Source organism: Gadus macrocephalus, chromosome 16, assembly GCF_031168955.1.
Source record: "Gadus macrocephalus chromosome 16, ASM3116895v1".
Lineage (NCBI taxonomy): Eukaryota > Metazoa > Chordata > Actinopteri > Gadiformes > Gadidae > Gadus > Gadus macrocephalus.
Window position 1 is genome coordinate 24294206 of NC_082397.1, and position 27746 is coordinate 24321951.

General features: G+C 45.8%; 1 protein-coding gene across 1 annotated transcript in view; it reads right to left on the reverse strand.

The window, feature by feature from the left end:
- Window positions 1-568: 568 nt before the first annotated feature.
- fam131ab (family with sequence similarity 131 member Ab) overlaps window positions 569-27746 on the reverse strand; it is a 47391-nt gene continuing 20213 nt past the window's right edge. Inside the window, exons 2-5 of the mRNA XM_060075565.1 lie at window positions 16989-17082; window positions 16485-16667; window positions 9586-9717; window positions 569-5393 (exon numbers count right to left, since the gene is read on the reverse strand). Of these exons, the coding sequence (XP_059931548.1) occupies window positions 4810-5393; window positions 9586-9717; window positions 16485-16667; window positions 16989-17058 (969 nt within the window). The 5' untranslated portion in view covers window positions 17059-17082 and the 3' untranslated portion in view covers window positions 569-4809. The remainder of the gene's footprint in view (window positions 5394-9585; window positions 9718-16484; window positions 16668-16988; window positions 17083-27746) is intronic.

Sequence of the window (27746 nt, forward strand, 5' to 3'; positions counted from 1 at the left end):
TGGATGCAGAAAATTTGGACGGAGTAAACACACACAGAACATAACATAACACATAACATACCACAGACCCAGACCTAGTACTGAAGGGAAATTTAAATTGAGCGGAAGTACTTAGGCGGGCGGAGCCAGGCTAGGCGACCCCGGGGCCTGCCTTCTAAAGCAGTAACTAGGCTGAAGGAGGGGGGCCACACCCTCACCTAGGCAAAACGTATGTTGCCTGCCGGCAGGCCGCTGTGTTCCGATTTGTTTCTGATGTCTTTTAACAGCACAGGATCTAGAATCACACACACGAGAAGCTGGAGCAGAACGGGGAAGTTGGTCGCTTTTGCTGCCTTACAACTCCAGTGTGAACACACACAGACAAGCGGATACACAGACGCCTCAGCCTATGAGCAGCCATTGTGGTAGAAAATAACAGAGTTCTATCCCTTCAAATTTAAATAAGAGAGTATGAGGAATCGAGGAGTCCGGAGCAAGTATGACAGAAGACTTTATTGTTGAACAGGCAACAATAAGGCAGAGTAGTTTGCAAAGCACTGCCGATCATAAGATCCCTGTCTTTTTACTCTCTCACACCAAGCTATTCCCCATAGGGTATGCCCGCCCACAGAATGCATACTAGTTCTCCTTTTATGGTAAGGCCGGTCAGCCATGCATTCATTTAAGATATATTATGAACATCTGCAGCTCGTCTAAACTTTGAGTTGACGTCCGTACGCCTTGACCCCAGACTCTCTGGCGCCGTGTCGAGTCTCTCCTATGGAGAGGTGATTTAGCTGCTTTCCACTATTAATGTATCTATATGATATATAAGCCTGATAATACTCATAGTTTACCATAAAAAGTAATGGCTAATTTCTTCCATACCATCTGGCCCATGACCGCGTGGAGCCTCTCGACCCATGACTCAACGTATGGACCCCCTCCCAGTATAGATGCTGGGAAGATTTAAGAGGTGAGATCTGAGTGGGATCTTTGAAATAGCCAGTCAGCTCTCAGTGAATACAATGTGCCAGGACAACATCCATTTCAAATTGACTGGCCGGCCTCTTCATGAAGCCCATTCATATTTATCTCCTCCCCGATTTGTTTTCAGGGAATCCATCTTGACTGTCAGTTATAGTAGCGTGAATTGCAACATTTCCCAACGTTGGAGAAAGGTAGGGAGTTTTTTTGGGTTATTTAGTTTCAAAATCTTGCTCCTACACTCTTTTCTGCTCTCTCTTTCCAACTGTGGAATATTGCCTATGGCACCTTTAATCTGGCGAGGGGGGGGGGGGGTCCTAGGAGAAGACACCTGGGTCAGTAGAGGGTGAGAGGGACCAGCGTCTCCCTCTGGTGATTCAGAGACAGGAGGGAGAGATGCACACAGGGGAGGGCTGAGAGGACAGAAGGTTGAGAGGAGGGGGCGTTTTGGAACAGGTGACGTGCTGATGGACAGCGAGCCACAGGCAGCACCAGGCTGTGTGTGTGTATGTGTGTGTTTGAGTTAGTATGTGACAGCTGCGGGAATGACAAAGCCATAACAGCAAGGTGCCCGTCTTTCTCTCTCAGAAACACACACAAACCGCCGGAGGGAGGGAGGGAGAGAGAGAGAGAGAGAGAGAGAGAGAGAGAGAGAGAGAGAGAGAGAGAGAGAGAGAGAGAGAGAGAGAGAGAGAGAGAGAGAGGGGGGGAGGGGGAGGGGGAGGGAGAGAGAGAGAGAGAGAGAGAGAGAGAGAGAGAGAGAGGGGGAGGGGGAGGGAGAGAGATGGAGAGGGGGAGGGAGAGAGAGAGAGGGGGGGAGAGAGAGAGAGGGGGGGGGGAGAGAGAGAGAGAGAGATGGGTAAAAGCACCAGATGGAGCGGGCCGACCAACACAAAGCAGCGAGTCAGGTGAAGCAAGGGGGCGTGTGACCTCATCCTCAATTCCCCACGCACGGCCCGCCATTTACTGTCCACTCAGAGGACAGTGACGCAGATCATACCCCAAAATGAAAAGGACATCATGGGATACTGCAGCACCCAGGGCTCAGGTGCCAATGTGGGCTCTCTCTCTGTTTCTGTGTCCCTCTGTTTCTGTCTCTCTCTCTCTCTCTGGTTCTGTCTGTTTCTCTCTCTGTTTCTGTCTCTCTGATTCTCTCCGTCTCTGTTCGTCTATCTTTCTCTGTCTCTTTCTCTCTCTATCTCTCTATGTTTCTCTGTCTCACTTTCTCTCTGTCTCTCTCTCTCTGTCTCTCTCTGTTTCTGTCTCTCTCTCTCTCGCCGTCTGTCAGTGTATCTGTTTCTCTGTCTCTCCGTCTCTGTCCGTGTATCTCTCTCTGTTTCTCTGTTTCTCTCCGTCTCTCTCTTTCTCTCTCTCTTTCTCTGTTTCTCTTTGTGTTTGGCGCTATGACCAGCTACGACCCTGGACTGCAGATGGCTGCGAGGATTTCTCCCATGTTCTGATGTGACTGCCGTGCTCTGGAAACATGGGTGGGGTAACGGGTGGATGTGTGAGGGAGAGAACTGCACGATGCAAGGGCAGAAGGAATGGAAGGCACAGCGTTAAGGTTTCCCCCTGAGTTTACGACCCACTCTCTCCACTGCTCGTCTCTTCCTGATGTAGACCCTGCTAGGTGCTGACCTCAATGTAAACACTTGAGCTGCTCAACTTTTATTTGCTACAAAAAAGGGGGGGGGGGGGGGGGAGAAAACCTCTTCATCCTCTGTGGCTTAGGTCAGATGGTTAGCCATTCTTATTTTCCCTTATTTCCATCTCTAATTACTGCTTAACGGCACTGCTTAAAGCTCAATGAGATCTCTATCCACCCCATACAGTTTAAAGGGAACTGCTGCGACAGGGGTTAGGAGCGGACATCGCATGCTTAACCAGCCTGCTGACATCGTAGGAAACGCACAGGATGCGTGCACTTACAAAAAAACAACCAGAATCAGTTGTGCACGCACACACAGTCACACTCACACAAAGGATTGAGGCTTTTTTTTGCCAAACAAACAAAACGGGGTCAACGCAGGAAATGAAGACACAATGTGATTTTTTCTTTTAAATGCACACTTGCCTTCTCTTCCAGCTAATGGACATCGCAGCGTTTACCCAACAGAAAGTATGCAGTCACGACGGGGAGACGGGAGACCCTCCAATGGGATTTCCTGAGTTGCATGAATGACAGTCCCTCTAGGGGATGTGGGAGTGGACTCGTGGGCGGGACTCCTGGCAGCGCAGTATGGAGGCGTGAATGTACTGTATCAAGTATGCCCTTTAACGCCCACCGCCTTCTCCAAGAAGATACACTAAGGAACACCTAGACGTCTAGAAACCTAGGAACCTTGTCTTAGAAAAGAGGGAGTATCAAATAAAAGGCAAAGCTCATCAGTACTCAGTATGACAGGAAGTGGTAATCAGAGTTGAAACCAGACACTCTCAGTAGGATGGAGGAGGGCGGGATGACAATGACAATAACCAACCAAATCACAGTATCTGCTTTTGAAAAAAAATCGTTTTCACATTTAGTTTTTGTTTGTTTTCTTTTTTCCCAGTAGACTATATCACACAGTGATAACGAAGAAAGAGGAGAAGACTACAGCCACCACGCTAGCTTCGTGCAAAAAACACATACACTGGCACATCGCATTAGGCAAAGAGATCAAAGCAAGACAACGCATACAAAAATATAGAAAACCTCCGATGCGACCACCGGCCTCTGCTCTGGGGCTGGGGACCTCTGGGCCATCAAGCATTTCTTTCTCTTCCTGTTCATCCACCAAAGGGTCAGGAACCTCCTCTCAGTGATGTTTCAGTTTGCTTGGTTATGGGGTCACAGCTGTTGTGTGTTTAGCTTCCATTTGAATGTCTTCAACACAGAGTTCACCCCCATGTTAGGGAACCTGCTGGTCCCATCGCTCCTGGGTAACCCCACCACCACCACAGGATGACTTGAACCGAGCACAATAAAAGCGAATCATCTCGGCTCAAGTCATTTGTCACACAGCCTTGTCGTCTTTCTCCCCCCATAGTTTAAATTTTGTTGAAATACAGACATACATACTAATGTCCCGTCACTTATGAAAACATTCCAGCATTTGCTCATAAATGGTTGTGACTGGGATAATATAATAGTTTGGCATACGCAGCAAGCCATGCCCATTTAAGGATGCTATCGGTCTCTGGCAATAAAAGAAAGAAAGGGGGTCAAAGGGAAGGCAGGCAGGTCCCAGGATGCGGTGTGGACCTGCCCGCCCGTTGGACAGGCTTCATCCACGAGCAGGGCTGAGAAGGTCACACAGAACAGCCTAGAAGGTTACAAACTGTGCTCTGGCTAAGCCCATTGGTTATAGCACTTGCAAAAGACACATGCAAAATTCAAGTGTTTGGACTTGGTCCACTTGTAATCCAAAAAAGTACTTTCCAGAGTGCATTTCTCCTCCCCAGGTACAATCCCTACCAACCAATCAGCAGCCCTGGATACACCCGAACAGCCAGCCAATCAGCAGGGTCCAGTGCACAGGTTCACTGAAGGCCTCCATAGCCAGGCCACTGCTCTTTATCACACATAGAAAAGATTGTTTGGACGCCTCAAAACAAAAAGCTTTTGGATAGAAGATCAAAGGTCAGAATTTGAGCTCTGGAGGGGAGGAGGGTCAGTGAGTTATGGGTCGAACAACTCAGGAGAATTGGAAAGATGAGATTTTAAATTGTTGTACAAATAAGGCAATATGGACAGTTTTCAAGATTCATGGGGGAAGTGGAGCGAGTCACGGAAAACCAAAGAACAGAAATGAGTGGGAGGAGCGGTGAGGGCCAGCTGTCGCTCCCAGCTGACACCAGGAGTCACTGGCTGTTGGCCCGCCTCTCCTGGCCCTCCTCTTCCTCCTCGTCCAGGGAGACCACCCCAGAGGAGGCCACGTCCGACACCCTCCGGCAGGGTTGGTGCTCCTCCCCCACCTGGCACACGGTTGTCTTGTAGCCCTTGCAGGGCCCATCGTCGCCCTCCTCCTCCTCTCCCGGCGACAGGTAGGTCTCAGAGTAGGAGGCCGAGTAGCAGGGGGAGTCCTGCCCCCCACCGCTGCCCCCGGCAGGCGAGGGAGGGCCGGCGGCAGCACGCTGCAGGCGGGCCAGCAGCAGCTCCTCGCCCCCCTGCAGCACAGACAGGATCTTGGCGGCCAGTTCGGTGGCGTTGCCGTGGGGATGGCGATGGGGTTTGCCGGAGGTGCCTAGGTCACGTAGCAATGGGTGTAGCTCGTCCAGGCTGCACAGGCTGGAGCACAGGGTGTCCGGGGAATCGGAGGTGGGGGAGGGTTCTGCCCCGCCCCCGCCACCGGGCTCCTCGCAGCAGAGGCCCCTGAGGCTCAGGTTCTGGCACATCTGGCTGTGAATCAGGTCCTTCAGGTAAGGAGGGAACGGCGACGAGACCTCTGGAACAAAACAACCAGACAAAGAACATGAAACAACCAGACAAAGACCAACAACCAGACAGAGACCATGAATGAAACAACCAGACAGACCATGAAACAACCAGACAAAGTACAACAATCAGACAGAGACAATGAATGAATCAACCAGACAAAGACCCACAACCAGACAGAGATCATGAATGAAACCACCAGACGCAGACCATGAATGAAACAACCAGACAAAGACCATGAATGAAACAACCAGACAATGACCAACAACCAGACAGAGACCATGAAACAACCAGACAAAGACCAACAACCAGAGACCATGAAACAACCAGACAAAGACCAACAACCAGACACAGACCATGAAGGAAACAAACAGACGAAGAACATGATGAAACAACCAGACAAAAACCATGAATGAAACAACCAGACAGAGACCATGAATGAAACAACCAGACAAAGACTGTGAATGAAACAACCAGACAAAGACCATGAAGGAAACAACCACAGACCATGAATGAAACAACCAGACAGAGACCATGAATGAAACAACGCGACAGAGACCCTACGTATGTGTACATGTTTTAGGTGAGCTAAGCTAGAAAAATCTAAGTCTGAGCCAGGGAGACCTGAGGCCTCAATAAAGGCATGAAACAGCTAGTTTACGCTCAAACTTTACTTCCCTAATAGTGTGACCAGGGCTCTACAGTGTGCCCATTTCACTCACATTTGCGAGTGAATATTTCGGCGTGCGAACGAGAAAAAAACAAAACAGGAGCACGTGTGCGAGTGACTTCTCCACAGCGCACTATACTGTGCGTTCACACCAAACGCGAAGGGGCGAAACGATTCCATACAAAGCAGCGATTCCATTTGCACCTCAACACTTTTGCCCGGCACGGGCGAGCGCGTTCACGTGGATTTGCAGCACGCCACTTTTGCTCGAGTTGAAATATTAAACTTTGCCGCGACATTCGCGTGATGACAGCCAATCAGGGTTCAACAGCGTGACCACTGAGCGACGTGCGTTTCAACCGGCACACCGTTCCCTGCAATGCAGTCCAGGGTGAACCGCAGCATGGAGGAGAAAGTGATTGTTGCCGTTTGCGACTCCCCGAGCTCTATATAGAATAGTATATAATATAATATAATTGTATTGTATATATAATATCACGGCCAAAAGCTCTGTGCGCCTCCGGATCGTCGTAGCGCGGGGAGGCGCTACGGGAGGGTTTAGCGGGTTTGTTTACCCACGTTGCTATGGTTACCAGTCTTGTGTGTTCCAACGGTTTATTAGGTATCTAAATCACTGTCTAATCAATACTTCATTCACTGCCTTTTCCGTGGTCATTACAATATTATGAATAGACTGCGTGGAGAAAGTTAATGCTGTTACTGTAGACGATAAAGTCTACAAATTCAACCCCCGACTGGTTGAAGGAGTTCAGGTGGCTAGATTATGATGCTAAGTCTGTACATTTTGTAAGGAAGCCCCATCGGCAATGGCAGGCTCCTCTCTGTTTATAACGGGGAACCCTAATCTGATACGCGATGCTGTGGTGAAACACATCGAGTCCACTACGCATTCTCGCTGTCCCGATTTCTATATAAATCGCACCCAGTCCCAGCCCAATAATCCTGGTACGGTGGAAGCCGAAATTGGTGCTGTTTTGTGTAGCCTAAATGTAATCTTGTCTATTTATTTGTCTTAATTTTGCTTTAGTAAATTGGTGCTGTTGGTGTGTGCAATTTCTGCACGCTAATAAATGTTCTAAACAAAAACCTATTGTGCCCCCATTTTTTTTTCCTGTGCTCCTACATTTTTTAACTTTTTAACTAGTGCTCCTGAAAAAAAAAGTTAGTGTAGAGCCCTGAGTGTGACGTCTTTTTTTTCCTAGTTTTCTCAATTGAAATTTAGTTAAATTACACTGTACTCAAATATCAGACATTCTTTGAAAACGCCATTTTAAGTTCATAGGCAAACCAAGAGGGTATCAGAATGACCACCTGACTGCCGAAGCCTATAGAGGGTGCTCAGCACTGAGTACTGTTGAGGCCTGAGCACCCACTGTATCCCAGCCAAGGAACTGCCTTTACATCCAGGAGAGAGCATTCAGTAAGCACTTTGGGCTCTCAGCACTGGATTCAGATCAGGTTTCAGCTCGCTGGCCTGCTGATGTTAATATGTGCCTTGTTGGTCTGCAGAGAGCAACGTGAAGACCGGGAGATGTTAAAGTGCAGCATATCAGATTACCATATCAGGGAACCACGCTCTTTGAAATGTTGAACGGGTAATTGGTGATTCAATGTCTTCGGGTAAAGACATTCCAGTGTGCAAACAGGCAATATGTGGATTCAATATTTAAAAAGAATGCACACTTGCTCTTCCAGCCCACAGACATCATGGCATTTACCCAACAGAAAGTATGCAGTCATCGACGGGGAGATGGGAGACATTAATGTGGAGCTGATGTGTTTATTTGTTGGTATACGGAGGGTGCTGGTGCTTCCATCCAATGGGATTTCATAAGTTGCATGAATGACAGTCCCTCTTCCGGTGAAGACATTTGAGCGTGCACACAGGCATGTATCCAGAGAGTTCATAGAGCCCTGACACAGCGCACAGCCAGAGACCGTCTGCAGTGAGGGGAATTATATTCAATTGCAAGAGGGATATCAAATTGCGTGAGGGAACAAAAAATATGTTGGAAGGGCATGAAAACTAGGGCACTGGGACAATAAGATCCATGACAGACTGATCTGGACCACAGGGGGGAAGGAGAGAGTCATAGAGACAGAGAGAGAGTCAGAGAGACACAGAGACACACAGAGAGAGAGAGAGCGGGTGAGAGAGAGAGAGAGAGAGAGAGAGAGAGAGAGAGAGGGGATGAATCATTTATATTTAATAGGGTCTTGAGAGGCAAGGGCCAACTTTTACAATTGTCCTGATAAGTTGGAATCACAATATAGAAAGAAGTTTATATATTAGAGGTCTAACAAATCACAAACTCCGGATGTGGTACGACACAAGGTCAGGGTAATAGTTGGGTTCGATACGTGAAAGGACACATATTATACCACCAGAGTGTGATTAGCCTTACAAGCCGTTTCGAAAATCTGCCCCATATGACATCACTAGTGGGCGTGTCCACCTAGATCTGTGCTGGATAGATGAGCAACGTTTACTTCAGTCCACTGGGTAGGCTGGTAGACTGATCTATCCAGCACACATCTAGGCGGACACGCCCACTAGTGATGTCATATTGGGCAGATTTTCGAAACGGCTTGTAAGGGTAATCACACTCACTCCTGGTGGTATAATACGTCTCCTTCAACAGAATAAGGTCTGAAAGTGTCACTTCTGTTCACACGTAAACGTATGGCCAGCTGTACTTTTATGGGTTACCGTTACACACGATAGCAGAATCTTGTTGCAGTAGAACAAAAGACATTCAATGACTTTTTTGAGAGAAGGTCAATTCTATTCACACTATTAGAATCCGGTGGCAGTATCACCCTTTGAACACCAGTATGTCTGGGCTGGTTTACCCTCGTTCCACCGGTGATACAGTGGTGTGATGTCAGGCATGCAAACCGGGGTCTGGAGGCATGGCTTAGCCCCTGCCATTTTGTGCTCCTGACATTACTGATGTGCCAACCTGCTTTTGTTGACATTCAAGGCTGTTTGTGTGACCTTCCATTGAGGCACATGACGTCGGGCGTGAAGTTATGCAGCAGTTACCACAAAAAATCACCTTCCTTGAAGTTTAATACATAATTAGTTTTAAGGTAATCTGTGATCCCAAGTGTGTGTACTATGTTTAACTGTGTGTGTGTGTGTGTGTGTGTGTGTGTGTGTGTGTGTGTGTGTGTGTGTGTGTGTGTGTGTGTGTGTGTGTGTGTGTGTGTGTGTGTGTGTGTGTGTGTGTGTATGTGTGTGTGTGTGTGTGTGTATGTGTGTGTGCACTGTGTTTCACTGTGTGTGTGTGTGTGTGTGTGTACTGTGTTTAACTGTGTGTGTGTGTGGGTGTGTGTGTGCGCACTGCGTTTAACTGTATGTGTGTGTGTGTGTGTGTGTGTGTGTGTGTGTGTGTGTGTAGTACTGTTTTTAAGTGTGTGTGTGTGTGTGTGTGTGTGTGTGTGTGTGTGTGTGTGTGTGTGTGTGTGTGTGTGTGTGTATGTATGTATGTTTGAGTATGTGTGTTACCTGTGCTCTGTGTGGCGGGCTCGTTGGCAGGCAGAAAGTCTTCATCGTATGAGTCATCAGTGGAGTCGTCTCCGTCCACAGAGGACCAGGCCCTGAGCTTAGCCTCCGCTATGGCAAACTGCTCTGCCACGCCTGCACACACACACACACACACACACACACACACACACACACACACACACACACACACACACACACACACACACACACACACACACACACACATACACACACACGATATATGCTGCATGGATCAATGCAGGATTCACCATTTCCGACGCCCGCTTTGTAACACAAACACACAGTGCCACGCATATAGATGTAGACAAGGTGATAAGTGGTTGTCATGGTAACCCGCTCAGTACCTGTCAATCGCATTTCCACGTAGTGTCACAAATACTTTCAGATTGACCAATCCCCACGAGGGAACCGTGGTGCGTGTGACGTTGCATCGGCGCAGACGATATATCCAATCAGTATTTCTCATGTTGTCACATGACCGGCCCGGCTAATATGGCTTCCGCTAAGCGCCCGCTGCAGACACATGCTCTCTGTCTTTGTGGCAATTACCTTTTAAAGCAGCATTTTACCAGATGACATTTCTACAGGTCCATGACTCCGGTAGTTAGTGGCGATGAATCAACACTAGAAACCCTTTTCTGGAGACATCCTGGGATCTAATGAGGAGGTGAGCTGCCACAGAATGTGCTCCATAGTGAAGAGGACTGCTACCTGTATAATTTAAACTGGTGATTACTCAATGATAAATAAATGCCCCAAGCTCACCTATGCTGAGTGCTGAATGCTTCATCATAACATATTTACCTCTGGAAATTAAAACATGCATTATGTAAAATTCACAAAAGAAACACTGAAAAACCAATGCACACAGGCAACCGTGTGTGTGTGTGACTTTGGAGGTGACTCAGCATGTGCAAAGAGTTATATTGAACATTCACCTTCCATCACCAGCAGGAGGTAGCCTATCACAGAGAGCTAGGACTCTGAAACTCCCTCCTACATCTCGCTCTATTAATCCTTCTGTTTTGTATTTAGGCCAATTCATCCCCATCCCGTCCCCAATGATTTCTCTAGAAACAACTTATTCAGGCAATTCCATACCCTTGCTGTTTCCTCTGCATCACATGTTCACTCTTTCACTCCTCATCTCTCTCACTCTCTCACGTTCCTACTCTCAATCTCTCTCTTCTGCATTCAAGTGTGGTCTCTCATGGAGCCGGATCGATGGTCCCATTCATCTGAGCGCTGAGTTCATCCTCTTCCCAGACAGCAGAGCGTCCACCAGCTGCACTGCTGCTCCTGCTCTGTAGTGCACCCTTCACAGGTCTGGGTCAAACACCAGGAGATTGTCGTATTTCCTTCCCCTCGCTGGTGGGTTCCATTGTGATCTCACTAGCTTTGTTGATTTGTCTTTGTTGCCGGTCAGTTTACCAACTCTGTAATACAGCCTCTTTGATGAGCAATGCATGTTTCTTTTTAAAGTTACAACAAATACTGTCCAATAATGATTGTGTATATACCAGTGATCAATGTGATAAACACTATTTAGTTTAAATAGCAGAGCTATAGTTTTATTTCTGCTTGTAACACAGGGGCTTCAACCAGCCCCTGTGTTTTTGGGACAACATGGAGGCTGGTTTGTGAGGAGACACACACACACACACACAACCACTCTCTATCACACAAACACACACACACACACACACACACACACACACACACACACACACACACACACACACACACACACACACTAACACTTTCTCTCTATAACACAAACACACACACACAAACACACACACACACACACACACACACACACACACACACACACACACACACACACACACACACACACACACACACACACACACACACTCCCTCTCTATCACACACACTCTATCCCACACACACGCACACACACTTTGCAGATAATTCTTTCCGGTCACCATGGCTTTGGCTGACAGCCTTGTAAAGGAGGGTGTATGTGTGTGTGTGGGGGGGGGGGGGGGGTATGTGTGTGTGTGTGTCACAAGTTATAGTGTCTATCTTTTGGCAGGAGCCAGACTATCAATAGGACACCCTCCCCCCCTCCCCCCACCTCAACCACCCTGCATCTCATTCCATCTCCTCCATGTGCTTCTCATGAGCTCGCCAAAGACCTCTGACTTGCACACATGGACACGTTCACACGTGCATGCAGCCGTCCTCTGCTCTCGCCCTCTTTCATACACAAACATTCCAGCATGGGCCAACTGAGTGCCGCACAACACAAACCGATGCATTTCATGCCAGCCCCCCAGAGGCCCCTGAGCACACAGGGCCCGCTACTGAGGGACAGGAGAGGAGTCGGCCCCTGGCCCAGACAGGCCCAGGAGAGGAGTCCGCCCCTGGGCCAGACCGGGGCCAGGAGAGGAGTCTGCCCCTGGGCCAGAGAGGAGTCGGCCCCTGGGCCAGAGAGGAGTCGGCCCCTGGGCCAGTCCGGTGCCAGGAGAGGAGTCGGCCCCTGGGCCAGTCTGGGGCAAAGAGAGGAGTCGGCCCCTGGGCCAGACGGACCCAGGAGAGGAGTCTGCCCCTGGGCCAGACGGACCCAGGAGAGGAGTCTGCCCCTGGGCCAGTCTGGGGCAAAGAGAGGAGTCTGCCCCTGGGCGAGAGGGAAGGAGAGGATCGGCCCCTGGGCCAGTCTGGGGCCAGGAGAGGAGTCGCAGTGCACCCAGCGCAGTGCATGGGGAAGGGAGGGCAGGGTCTTTGGATGGGTTGTCCTAGCTCCTGCATACACATACACTCCTGCATACACATGTTTGAAGGATCCCGGCAAAATCTCACCTCTGCTTCCATGAAAATGTTGAAATGATCAAAAATTGGTTGATCTTTTTGAGGAAACCGTTTTGATGTTGCAGACCACAACTCTTTCACAACACACCCATGATGCAGTGCTTTACATTTACATTTTACATTAAGGGCATTTAGCAGATGCTTTTATCAAAAGTGAATTACAATAAGTACATTTGCCATAAGAAGTGAAACAATATATCGCTGTCAGTACAGTAAAGATGTTCATAGAACCAGGGGCAAGTACTAACAATCGCTAGGCTAACTCATTCCCCGTGTTCAGCAATGATAGCAGCTACTGCAGATGCTACACAATTAGCTACACAAAACAGAGGGGAAAGGGAGAAATAGCTAGCGCAACGGTTCCACTTTAAGTCAAAGAAAATAAGAATGATGATGGCATGACAATGGCCAGGAGCAGAACCTTGCTGTGCAAATTAACCTTGAGCTTCTGCATTGCAGGAGGCAAAGGGGAGGCATGCCAGGGAGGAAGCAAGGGGCAGAAAGTAACCTAAAGTGTGATCTCCCCTGCTACTACGGGCACTGCTCTCATCTCTTCATCACCTCACACTATTTAGGGTAGTAAGAGAGAGGGGGTGAGGGAGGAGCTGAGAGTTGGCACCAGACAAAGGCTAGATAGATAAAGCTTAGATGATTTAGAAAGTGATCCTAATTAAAGGTAATTCTGTGGTGCGGTGTTGCCGCGCTGTTGTAAGTGAAACCAAACCTAATCATTGAACCAGAGGGACCGCAACAGGTTATGGTGATTGTGGTCTCTGATTGGTTTTAATTGGTACCAGCTGATGCCACTCCGTTGTGAGCTCGATTACCTAGGGCTCTGTGAGGAGCATTGTGGCCATCAGGCCCGTCTGTGTGCCCTTATATGGGCTCCACGCTACGCATCACCAACCCTCTATTTGTAGGCCTACTTTGAAAAACATGTGTTTGTACGAGCCCTGGTTTCGGTTTGGACAGATGGAAGGGGCCACCAATGCCACAGAACGCTGCAGTGGAGTGAGTTGTTTTAGGTACATTATAGTAACTCAGAATCTCCAATAACAGGTCACCAAATGTGAGTCTACATCAGGGTTTATACAGAAATCCTTAAGTTGAATTTCCTACCTTTTATTACCTTTTTTAATAGCTTCACCATATTTTTTAATACCAGCACGACTTCAAGCTGCAACTGTAGCAGCGTAAAGTGTGGAACAGTAACAGTAAGGCTATAACACGTTGCCCTTCACAAGCCATGTGACTGTGGGTCGATGTTAGTCACAATGGTGGTACAGTACTTTAGCCAAATATTTTCTGAGGTGGTACTCATTGTGAAAAGTTTGAGAACCACCAGCCTAAATATTGAGCCAATTTGAGAGCTTGAGCATGACCCCATGGCCTATCTGCTTGTGGCCTAGATTGGAGCTATTGATCCTGAATTAATATTTACAGGTAGTGTACTCCAACTTCCATTGAAAGTTACTACAAGCTTTGTTGGCTGATACGGCCCTTTTTAATAAGATACATTTTCCAATATGATAGCTACTATAACAGAAAATCAACAGTAGGCTTAATAGATAAAATGATCACAAATCCATGAAAATGTTCAAATGCAAACAATGTACCCTATGTAGGGCTGTACAGTATGGACTAAATGTATATCACGGTATGATTTGAGGCATATACACTATTATATCACGGTATGTTAATTGTATCTTCTAATTTCAATATAAATGCTTCAAAAGGGGTAAAATATTGGTAAGGCAGCAAAAATTGCACAGGAAAATGCAAAATCATTTCTCAAGTTCTCCTTGCCGTGTGTGTGTGCGGGCAGGTAACGCGTACCTGGGATCGAGTGTTTGGACCATCTCTTTAAAGGCCTTTCTGTCGACATTTTGAAAGGGAAGCATGTCTATGGCGACACATTAGTGCCATAATTCACTGATGTGATAAAAGATGCATTTGGGCGTATTATATTATTCCACACGCGTAGATATTAACTGCGAGCGCGCAAATGATCTCTGCGCACGCGCAAATTACCTCTGCGCGCGCAAAACAGCCTCTCGCGCGCGCAAATTACCTCAGCGCGCGCAAAACAGCCTCTCGCGCGTAACAGCCTCTCGCGAAAGATCTTTTTACGCTCGCTCGAATTTAATTTTGGCACTATGGGGGAGGGAACCAAGGCAGGGCGGGCTTTCCTATGATTGGCCGTTTCTGAAGCGCGATATTTGATTGACAGCCCTCCTCAGCCTTCCTCTCATTCAATTCCAATCTGAATTGTACAGTAAATGGCTGAAACGATAGTTACGTATTGTAACTCTAGATTCTATGAGTATAGGCACAGCCTTTTAAGGCTATTGCTATTGGGTTATCCCTAGGCGTGAGCCGTAGCACTGAAAAATGTGTAATCCCCGACCACCAACAGCGTGGGCCTCAATTACGTCCGCGTGCGGCGTGCCTCAACGACGTCCGCATTTCGCAGATATAGTCGGGCGCCGGCGGACGTTCTGCTCCCAATAAACAGCTTTTCTTCAGCTATTTAAAGGACAATGAGGCCGACACTTAAAAGGCTGCGCCTATACTCATAGAATCTGGAGTTACAATACGTAACTCGTTTCAGCCATTTACTGAACAATTCAGAATTGAATGAGAGGAGGGCTGAGGAGGGCTGTCAATCAAATATCGCGCTTCAGAAACTGCCAATCATAGGAAAGCCCGCCCTGCCTTGGTTCCCTCCCCCATAGTGCCAAAATTAAATTCGAGCGAGCGTAAAAACATCTTTCGCGAGAGGCTGTTACGCGCGAGAGGCTGTTTTGCGCACGCTGAGGTAATTTGCGCGCGCGAGAGGCTGTTTTGCGCGCGCAGAGGTAATTTGCGCGCGCGCAGAGATCATTTGCGCGCTCGCAGTTAATATCTACGCGTGTGGAATAATATAATACGCCCGAATGCATCTTTTATCACATTAGTGAATTATGGCACTAATGTGTCGCCATACATGTCCTTACATAGGCAGGGCTCCAGACTGCGACCAAATTGTCGCATTTTGCGACCAAAATTGGAGTGTGGGACTGAATTTTACAGCTGGTCGCGCATGTGCGACCTGGACTCTGACTGGCACTGGCACACTAGCCGTGTTTCAGTGCCAGTCAGAGTCCTGCACAGGTCTTATTTTGCAAACCCGCACCCGCAATACTTAAAACCGCATCCGACCCGTGATCGGACAGTAGCGCGGATTACATTCCGCACCCGACCAGACCCGCTATAAATTGATATCGACGCCCGACCCGCACCCGATGGAAAATTAGACACATTAGATGGGGGCTTTTCACACAGGAGGCGTTTGTCGTGCCTGCTAATGCATTCTCAATGGAGAGGCGAGTGGGCAGAGAGGAAGTGCAGCGTCCTGTCAAGCGGCACGACAAGCCATTTTATGGGAAAATGTGCATTTCCACATGTCTTTCAAATGACTTATACTAACAGAGGCGAGCTCGCGAAGAGGATAGGCAGCAAGCCAGTCAGGTACCCAGTTTGTTTCAGCGCAGGGGGCGAGGTTTGTTTGAACGAACACCGCGTGACATCGTTGATATCACTCAGGTCCTACTCGCAACATGAAAATAAATCTACGCAAGTTTTAGTAACTAGGAGATAGGCCTGCACGTAAGTTACACAAATTTAAAAACTAATCGGCCTAGTTGGATGGGGGTTAAAAAATGTAATACCTCGTCAGATTACGTTTATTACTTTTTAATACTTTTTAATGGCCTTAATTTGGGCTAATTTCATTTACTACCTTTTAATACCTTTAACAACCCCGCAGAAACCCTGTTACATTTACATCCTTACTTATGTTTTTAAAACGTTGGCAATTTCAGGATCAATCCATAGCCTGATTCAACCCACTGCATCCCTGTTCCTCTAAAATAAAAGGCTTGAGGGATAGGTTACTACAAGGCACCGACACACAGTAGGGGCTCCCCACCAAGCATACGAGCTCCTCTGGAACAACACAGTCATGTTTGTACTCAAGGGCACGGGGAATCAGGGAATCCAACCTGCAGCAAAGCGCGCCTCCTGTTCGCCCTCGCTGAGGTCTGAGTAGGAGTTGAAGTCCGACTCCAGGGCGGCCGGGGTCTCCATGGGCTTACACCAGCCCTTCCACTCTATCAGGTGGGCCAGCCGACCCTGGGCCATGGCTGTGGGCTTGGTCACATGGTCCTTCACCACCTGGGAGATACCTGAAGAGAACGGGCGGGAACATGACACAGACAAGGGTTTCAATGTCGGAATGGCTCGTATATGGCATTTAGTGTTTGTGTGTGTGTGTGTGTGTGTGTGTGTGTGTTTGTGAGTGAGTGAGTGAGTGAGTGAGTGAGTGAGTGAGTGAGTGAGTGAGTGAGTGAGTGAGTGAGTGAGTGAGTGAGTGAGTGAGTGAGTGAGTGAGTGAGTGAGTGAGTGTATTAAGCAGACATGTATGCCTATGTACTATGTAGTATAGTATTTGTTCATATTTCCTTTGTCTTCCTGAATATACGTTAAGGTTAACGTATGATACATACCATGTAGTGAGGACCGTGCTAATGCTGCAATCTCTTGAATAGTAAGAGCTCTTCTTGATTTAGGTAACATTTCAATGGTGTCATCAACATTCACCTGAAAGAGAGAGAGGAAGGTTAGACTTCAAGGTTCACATGGCAGTGAGCAGCTTTGGTGCATGTTCTCACTCTCGTATTATGACTCAATTATCAATTTGTATTTTTGATGTTTTTCGAAGCAGAGCAAAACACTAGTCAAGACCTTGAAAATTGAATCTCTGCCATTCTGTGGACTGCTAGTTATCCTCACAACCAAAGGCTTCCAGTGTAACGACGACCAGAAATGTTACATTCATATAATCAGTCAATACAACCCTCTGCCCCCCCCCCCCCCCCCCCCCCACACACACACACACACACACACACACACACACACACACACACACACACACACAGACCCAGCATGGCCTGTAAAAAGAACCAGACAGGAGACAAAAGATGGACCCCTCCTCCCGTCAGTTCCTTCATCAAATCTGTCTCCGGTGTAAAGTCACACCACTGGTATCAGGTGTTGACCAGCATCTTTGTCCGCCGGCTTTTTTATAGCCCTACCTGCGTGCAAGTGGAGCACCAACGTCAACCCTTTGGGAGGCCGCATGGCAGGCAAAGGTTGTATGCTATTTAATATGGGTCAACTCAGATGACCAGGCCATTTACAGAGTCTAAACATATCAGAGAGAACTTAAACATGTGGCAAATACCAAAAATATCTAAATGATGGCACAAGCGCTAAAAGGTTTCCAGAATTGGGATGACGTTAATGACGACTGGAGGCTCGGAGAAAAAGGCTGGAACACGTTTCGCTGAGGGACACCGAGCTCAAAGCCCCATTTCAGTTCAATCGCGTGGGGATCCTATTTATTGTGGCTGGTTTCAGAATAAGCCTTTCCTACTAAGACTGGTGCTCCACGTGACGGAAGAGTGTAGGATATGATTAAAGAAATCAGTTTTAATCCTTTGTGGTAGGGGCTAGGTATGACTCGGAGAGGTAAATGTTCAACATAGGGATGCACCGATGTATCGGACGAAAAACGGTAACGGCCGATATTCGCGTTGTTGACTGCCATCGGCATATCGGAAAATAAGATGGCATTCACCCATGGTAGTGGCCGATGTTTACATGTTTAATGCTTCCTCCTCTTGAAATGTCACTGGAACATGTCTTAGAAACTGCATATCGCTGATCGTTCTCCGAGACAGTGAAATACTCCCACACAACCGACATTTTCTTTCACTTTTATTTGTAAACAATCCACACATGCACGCGGGCGTTTTTTTTTTTTCTATTGTATCACTCCGCAAGCGTCCTCGGTTGCTAAGCGATGTCAAAGTCTTTGGCGGACTACTTCTCAGCTGATCAACACTACGAATTCTGGTAACAAATAAATTGTAAAAATAAACACAGTGTGAAGTTATTTTTTGGGCCATAGTTTCCATATGCTAAAGACGTGTCTAGTTCACCGTCATGCAGGCTGTGTTCAGTAAAATAAGTAGCAATCTGTTTTCGGCATGTGTAGGCCTATCTGACTTAGCCCACATTGAAATAATTTTGATGTTGAATATTGATGGCGCAGTTGTTGAAATAAACAGATTGATTTCAGACAAATCATAAAAGCCTCTCCCTGTGTCATTGTTTGTGCGTGTATACAAGGTGCGTGTCTGCGTGCGTGCGGGGGTTAGGGTTTGTTTCCCTGGCACAAAAGGGGGAATAAATAACAACAAAAAAACATCGGTATCGGCATCGGCTATCAGCCAAATTGTTATTTTAAACATTGGTATCAGTATCGGCCCAGAATTTCACAATAGTTCAACATGTGGTTTATTCTGAGATAAAGGTAAACAAGCTTGCGTTCTGGAGGTGGTTCATGAAGCATCCCTCGAACACAGGTAAGAATTCAGTTTATAACCTTCGGTCTATCTTGCCGTGGGCGGAAATGGCAAGAGGCCATGTTTGTAGGGTCTTTCTTATCTCAAACCCATAAAACCAGTGTGTGAAATACAGGGTAGTTCAGGGGGGCTCAACTCCCAAGATTTACCCATGAGACCCCCTGAAAGCCTCAGAATATTTTATTGTCACTAATGGTCACTTAAATGTTTTTTAGCTCACCATGTCCAGTATTCAGAATTCAAAACGTTTAATTACAAATTATTTGTTGTTATTTTTTGCCAAGCGGAGCCAGCCAGTCCTGTGTGTGCGTATGCAACTTAGCTAGGGCTGCAACTAACGATTATTTTAATAATCGATTAATCGGTCGATTATTTTTTCGATGAATCGGATAAAAAAAGAAACATTTGTAATTGCCGCATCTTTATTCAAAAACTGAACATTACTTCAAATTCACAGTGCAGACTGAAGTATAAAAACACATCAATCATATTACTGAGCCGACCTGAACACATGGCACACATTTGACACTGTTTGCTACTTTTTTTAGGCTAACTAGCTCTATATCCTGCCGATTTTAACACTCAGTACGTTTACATGCACAGCTTAATCAGATTAAGGCCATAGTTCGATTATGCTTCTCAATTGGACAACTGCAATTGTCTGAGTCTACATGGCGGTGAGAAAATCGATTCATCGGCCGAAGCATTTCTTTACCCGGTACGATAGATGGCGCTGTGCCCATTTCAACTGGTGGTAATAGAGCCACCGGTTGACCTCTTTACGTCACTAGCAACAACAAACTCAGGCCGCCGCAGCATTCGAGAAAGATGTTTTCAGTAGCTCTGTCAGTTCACTTCGGGTCCATGTCATTTCTCCGACGCTCCATTGTTCCGAGCTCTCGGCCGTATGCGGACTCGGAGTCCAGCCGGAGGAGTCTGCATACGGCCGAGAGGACGGAACAATGGAGCGTTGGAAAAATGGACCCGAAGTGAACAGACAGCTGACCCGCATACAGCAACAATCCCTTTCTCCTCTATGTCGCGTTTCAATATGGACTTCAGAGAGTCAAATCCAAAGTTCCTTTACCCCAATTCCTTCTCCACCATGGCTGAGATAACCCTAACTACGATTCTTTACTTGTTACTGAAGTACCAGAGAGTCAGAGAACCTGACGCAGTCTTTAAGATTCATACTTTCAGAGAATATCCCCGTCAGTTCGGCCGCAGCGCAATTAATGAATAAAGATCGTAAAAAAACATTTATTTTGACAGATGTGTCCGACTACTCGAAGATCGTTGCCCATCTCTAACTACTTTACAACCTCGTTGATGACCAACATTTAGAAAGACATGTAGGCCGCCGCCTAATTCAGCCTTGGGTGAAATCGAAGTGTTACACGTTTCCTGCTGTCGGCTCCCAGACCGTAGTCGAGGAGCACAGGAGAGACATTCCCTCGAGGGCCGATGATGTCTCGGGGGTAACACCCTTCACTTTGACCGGCAGTGGGTCTGGTTATAGGTCGGAATGAAGCGGCCACCGATTATTGACAGGCTGGGTACTTTATTCGTAGTTCCACTAACTTAACAGTACACGTCTTTTGCAAAGACACAACCGGACTCGTTCATTCACTAAACTGACATGCGCAACCACTCACTCGCTGAAGTCACTCACACACATACTGCCATTCTCACGCACACACATACGCTACTCTCGTAAACTGTAAAAACGAAAACTTAAAATTGTTGGTCTCATTATGATTTCTGAGTAAAATGAATATAAAACATTAAGTATTCATGTCAACTGTGCAATGCAATTTAGTCCAACCAACAATGTTGAGTTTTGGGTCAAGTGTTGGGCTCAGTGTAGTATCTTTGTTAGCAAGACACACGGGTTTCAGTCAGATTCTGTCTGAGGCTGGGCCAACTACGGTGCACATGCGCATTTCGACACTTTTCGAGTATTCGGAAACCATGTCCTTAGACAGGTAAACAGTGACAACGTTTGTCATCTCGTTCCACCACTGGCATTTTGTCGTGTATTCGTGATGCCGGTTGGGAAAAAGGGGTTTATTGCCTTTTGTCAATTTGTTTCTGTTAGGTTAAGTGGGGTTAACGGGTTTGGGGTCTTTATTGTTTGTGTGTTGTTTATTGTGTGTAGTGTTGCCGCCACCGTTACCGAGACTTGCATGTCCGTTGGTTGGGTGTGCGGTGCGCTGTTTCTGGGTGTGTGTTAAATAAAGGCAGCTCTCGGGATCGTGCGGTGTATGAGGCACGAGAGTTGCGTCACCGTATCATGCAGTACAAGTTTGACCATAATGTCAAACTTGTTCTGCACTTTGGTTTGCTGCATTTAGACAGCGATTCTCTGCTGCTGAACTAGCTACATGTTGCTTGTTCTATTGCTGTCTGGCATTCAGAAATGTAAAATGGAAGTTTCGAATTATTAATTTTAATAAAGTGAACTTAAAACTAGTTTTGCATTCTTTGAATTTTTTTTTTTTAAATAATATTAACCTTAATTTGAAATATTAAGTTAACAACCCTGACTTACTTTTTTGAGTTTTGTAAAATATAAAATCTTAGTTGGTATAACTTTCAAGTTTGTCTAAAGAAGAAAAATGACATTTTGTTGGGCTCAGAACTCAAGAATTGATTGCAGTAAGTTGCCTTGCAATTTTGAGTTTTCTCAACTTTTTATTTTTTACAGTGTAACAGAAGCAAAGTTTGTACTGAAGAATGCATGTTGATGATGATACACTTCTTATAGGGGGTAACTACATTTGCTTCCTCCATCGTATTCGCCTACTTTTTAAATAAATTGCCTTCTCTCGTTTTCCGACGGTGACAACAACATGACTATCGTCTCCTTATACTTCCGGATCACGCCCCCCGGGAGAATTCTCGAGCATGCGCACCCGATGCACACTTAATTCGACTAACAATTGAATAATCTAGGTGTCTTAATTCGACTATGAGCAACTGGATTCGATTCGATTATAGTTTGACTAAGGTGTTTACATGCATCTTAATAATCCAATCATAGTTGGACTAACCCAATAATTCGATTTTCTTGAGGGTCATGTACACGCACTGATTGATTTAAAAACTGGATTACAATTTTTAACTGATGGGACTTTCTACACCGTCCCGTTGCGTGATTACTATCGCAGCTTTGAATGACTGTTGATGCACGCGGTGCCGACTCCGAGCCCGTCTGCACAACGTCTGCAGCAGCAGCAGCTGACAGAGTTTTCGGTTGGACTAGACGGATACTGAGTTGAAGGAGTTTTTTTAACCCAAAGACAGTGATGGTACAACACTTTTATGTAGGCCTACAGTCCAGTGTTAAGATATGACCAAAATACAAGCTGTGGTCGCTCACACTAAAGCTCGCTGTGGGCGTGCATGAACCATGAACCAACCTGTCGGCGGCTGGCTGTAAACAGTGCTGCACCTACCAGGAGCCGGCTGAGTGCAGGTGCAGAAGAGTTTTATCTACAACCAGCCCCTAGACACCAAGAGCTCCGAGACACGGAAGAGCATCCTGGACAGGATGATGATTCACAAGAGGAAGAGCGGGAGCAGCGGCAGCATCATCTGATGAAGGACAAAGAGATGAGGAGTCGCAGCCACTCTCCAGAAAATATCCTTTCAGATGCAGGAAGCCATCTAAAATGTTTACTTACACCACCCTAGGCCTGCAAAGCAGAGTTAGAATTGAGACTGACTCTCGTTCCTGTTTCCATGGCTCTTGAGTTTAAGACAAATATTCTGGGACTGTGTAATGTCGAGACAACGTTTATTTTGTAGGGGAGAGTGTGGGACTCTAGTTCATTTAGGCTAAAGTATTGGACATTATGGGAAAAGGTGCACTGTGCCTGGAAACATCTACACCCCCTGTATACGAAGAAGTGTGGTTATCCGACCGTATGTTTAATGTGTTGCAGGTGAGCCTAATTTACTGTGAATTTCTTTCCAGTCATTATTTTGCATGTATTGTAGTGGTCCTGAGGAAAGCATGACTGTGGAGAAAGTTAACTAGAGAGCTGTATACGAAGAAGTGTGGTTATCCGACCGTATTTTTAATGTGTTGCAGACCGACGACAATAAATGCCACGTAAAGTCATCCCAACGTCTGATTAATCCAACCATAAGTGTGCTACACCAGCTCACAACACTATTTCAACAACCCCTGTCTGGGGTATTCAGAAATGCAAATGCAAATACCCCCCCCCCGAATATTGACAGGTTTTATTTTATGTGCAGTGGTTAATTTGAGCCGGATCCTGCCGGAACAAGTTCCGGCACCTCATAATTTTTGCCTCTCTGTGTTGCAGTACTTATTTGGGCAGATCCGGTACCTCTCATAAAAAAATAAAAAAATGTTTAAAATAAAATAATAATATGCATATATTAATTTAAAGATCAAAAAATAGTGGGTTTCATGCACAGTAAACTCATCTGCTCAAGATATTAAAAAACAGCAACGCGCACTCAGAAAAAAGTATTTGAACATGGAACATGGATATAACAAGTTAATTGAGGAGCTTAAGGTGCTTTACGCACAGTACTGGCCCGAGGACTCAGGTGCGCTGTATGGAGAGACTGAGGTTGAGTCACTGTGTCAGCGCTTCAACATTGCCAACCCGTGCGCAGTCATACCGGCCTACAGACAGTGTTGTGCCTGAACGCTTTCATTGAACGATAGTTCATGAACTCGTTCATATTTTGGCGAACGTGACCTGAACGTACTGTATTACTGATGAGCATTACTGTGAACTCGTTCATTCTGGGGTCTGTGAACGGCACGCTCACTCGGTTTAACTTCGATCAATAGGGGGGTTATTTGTTTATCAACACGACGGATGCGCGTGCAGAACGCCGTGTTGTTTGACCAGTTGCCATGGTTATATCCGTGTGGTTAATTTGCAGTTGCGGTGTTGTCAGCTTACTGTTACATTATTGGACATACGCTATAGACCCGGGGTCTCAAACTCGTGGCCCAGGGGCCAATTGAGGCCCGCGGGATGATATTTTGTAGCCCCCTACTTGACATCAAAGTTTAGTGTTAGTGCGGCCCGCGCGTTGTTGTCAAACGCACATTTATGCTGAGGGCTTGCCACGCTTTTTTATCACTTGTGATATCACTTGGTGACCAGATGTCCCGGTTTTGCGGGGACAGTCCCAAAGGACGCTAAAATGTCCCGGTTTCCACCAACCACTATGAAATTCCCCCTGTTGTCAGCGATTACATAGCCAACGTGATCTAATTATAGCCCGATCATTAACTTAGATTGGGTCAGTTGTGCTCCTTTTTTCTGTGGAATAATTGATGCGGCCCTGCCTGACCCACACTCTACCTCCGGCGGCCCCCAGGTAAGTTGAGTTTGAGGCCCCTGCTATAGACCCTATTGTATCTGTCGTATAAAGGCTGGGACGAATTTCAAATTATACACTTTACGTTGAAAGTATATACCGTCGCGATTCCCATTGAAACTAATGGCGCAGTGATTATTCTTCAAAACGAGAGCTGTTAAATTGTGAAAAATGTATTAAACTGTAATCAGACAACGCAGTTACATGCTTGCTATAGACCCTAGAATATCTGTGGTATAAATGCTGAGACGAATTTCGAATTATAAATATGTACAATTCATAACGTTAGCTCTCTGGCTCATAGCTCAGCAGACTAGAATACCTCCTAGAATCATTGCTTGTTGGCCGGAAACAGAAAGGGGGGCTGTTGACGTTTAGTTGTAGTCTTTTCGCTCGGTTCTTCATCTCAACAGTAGGGCTAGAACCAAGCGAAAAGACTACAACCAAATGTTACATATTTTAAGAACATAAGCTGCCCACACATAGATCCTAGAAAGCAGGACCAAACATATAAGCTGTAAATACTATACATAGCCACAAGGGGAGCAGGACCTTACTGAAGGCTGCAATAACAGCTCCATCCACAGAGGGCAGCACCACAGACAGGTGAGGAGGCCGAGGGTAATACGTCACACCGGCTCCTCCCACTACTTCCGGGCCTTGCGGATCCATACCATAACAGACGGTTGGAGCCAGAGCAAGCCAGAATCTCTTGGCAGCCCATAGGATAGGGTTAATATAGCTTTGGTCAGCTGGGAGACGCTCTGCACGTGCAAAGACACGCTTCAACCTCCTTTTGCTTCATAGTCAGTTTACCATACCGAATTACTTTACCAATTAAAGTAACTGTTAAAAGCTATCCTTTGGATTTGATCACTTTCCTTGAAGAACTCTGCAACACAAACGTGAACACCCCCCCCCCCCCCCCCCCCTTTCCGTTTCCGGCCAACGAGCAAAGAGTCTTACAACAGAAATCAATCAGTATCGCTACGATACTTGATTCGACCACTCTATTTCATCCTAGACGAATCACAAAGGAGGCTCAATATTCAAAATACCGGAAAAAAATAATAGCTCACAGTTTATTGAAAAAAAAAACTATGAACTAGTTCAATTTTTGGCAAGAAAATGTTTAATTATTTACGTTTAACTGAACTAGTTAATTTTAAAATTTGTGAACTGAACTTTGAAATACTTCACGTAGAAAGTGAACTTTCCCAAAACTGCCTACATAAAGTAGTTTTGACAACTAAATATGGTGAGCGTACTGTCTATTAATAGGACGCCGTGCCAATCTTTGAATAATAATAATGGAAGATATGTGTGATTTATTTGAGAAATGAATTGCTGACTGTAAGTCCCACCTGTGGTGATGTGGGCATTTGCCAGTGCTGTGTGGAGTATAACCTAAAATAATTGTAAATTATCCTCATAACATTTATACAATGGATAATATTTGAAATTGAGGCATGTAAGTCCCACGGCTTGGCAAGTGGGCATTTTCATGTTGTTTTCTGTATACGTTCCGGGACCTGTGCCCTTCTCGTCATCCCTGAGCTGTAGGGATGGGGATCGAAACCCGGTTCTATCAAGGACCCGGTTCCACTTTTTTCAAAACCCGAAAATCATTAGCGTTTGGGCTTATCGATACCACTATCGAGTCCCATCGTTCATTTATTATTATTTTTGCCCCGTAGGTCCTGTAACGTAATGTTGTGCCCTCGAGTTGCGTCACGGCATTTAAATCAAATCAATCCAATCACTGCAGCGTGTCCACCAATGTTTTTGAATGGAATTGTAAGCAAACAGGTATTACAAGTAAAACAAGTGAAGTCTGGCACCTTGCTCGCGAGGATGGCTGAGCAGGCGAAAATGGCGAAAATCATTTATTGTAAAGGGGGGAACACAACCTCAATGGCCAAGCATATTAGCATTGTGCATAAAATAAAGGCCAAATGCCGACCTTCGACTGTCTCCGAGTTGAAAAGAATCCTCCTTCTCCTGTCGCACCACAGATGGGCCTGTCTTAATCATCCACTCAAAGTACGAGCGGTAATCGCACACACAGACATTGTCGCTAGTCCCGTCAGTTGAAAATAGTAATCGAATTGTGAAATCTGTGTTGTAATCGTAAGCATACAAGCTAGTTATCTTAAAAAGTAAATAAAGTTTCAGATGCGCTGCGTGATGATGTGTTGAGGTTGGCTCAGTGAAACGACTGTTAGGTTATCATGATGCGTTCAAATGTATCATAAAGAAACAGTAAATTGAGTTTTGGTGAGAAACATGAGTAATACTGTAATACTTGTGTTTCTGTATTTCTAATACAGTTGTATAGTGCTCTAATCATTTTAGTATATATAATTAAAACTACTGATGTCAATATTGATTAAGAATTACATATTTATTTTAAAATACAATTATTTATTTCCTAAATATTATCCTCATCAATAAAAACTAGTGCTGTCAAGCGATTAAAATAATTAATCGTGATTAATCGCATTAATGTCATAGTTAACTCACGATTAATCGCGAGCAAACGCGATTAATCAGAAATGTTTTTTCTATGCTAAATATCCCTTGATTTGTTTGTCCCAGTAATTGTTCTAATTTTAATGCTCTTATCAACATGGAGAAGTGCATCGGCTTGCTTTGTGCAAATGTTTTTTTATTGATAACAACATTGGCATATACTGATCAAAACAGGACGATACAAAAAAAAAGCCTATAGTGCAATTAAACGATGAACATACAAACATACTGCCTTGAACATAGCAGTCAGGCTACTGCTTCTTTGTTTTGTTTTGAAAAAATATATATTATTATTTATTTTTTTATAAATGAATTGCGTTAATCGCGCGATAAAAAAATTAACTGCTGGAGGGAGCCGCCATGACTGAAGCTGATTATTCCCAGCTTTTAGCCGACGGGGCTTCTGTGTTTCAGGGATAGCGCCAGTTTGGTGGTTGCAGATGATAGGATGAACGCTAACATGTGGGTTATTAAAGGTGCATAGGTCTAACCTCTCGTAAACTAGGAAACGCTCCCACCGTCACGCGCTGTGCCACAGGTTTCAAGAGGTCTGTGCGCGTCCCGCTTCTGCATCGATCACTCTAATTACAGGCTAATTAAGGTGACAGCACAGCAGATGCCTCATTTGGGAACTAGTAGTGTCCTATTGAGTCAACTTTTCAAACATATTGCGATAGGCACCTGCCTCTTATAGCGCCATGAAGGCATGTCTGCAACTCGATTTCAGATAATTTATGTTATCACCATGATGTGGCGAGACAGTACATGAACCTCTTCTCTCTCCTTCCCGACAACGCCCTGGGTTTTCTCGCAGAAGATCTTTTCAATGGAGAATAGGGATGGGCATGATTAATGACGATCGACCTGATGATCATAATGAATTTCGTTGATGACGTACATTTTGTATAGATAAAACTAATGCAGGTT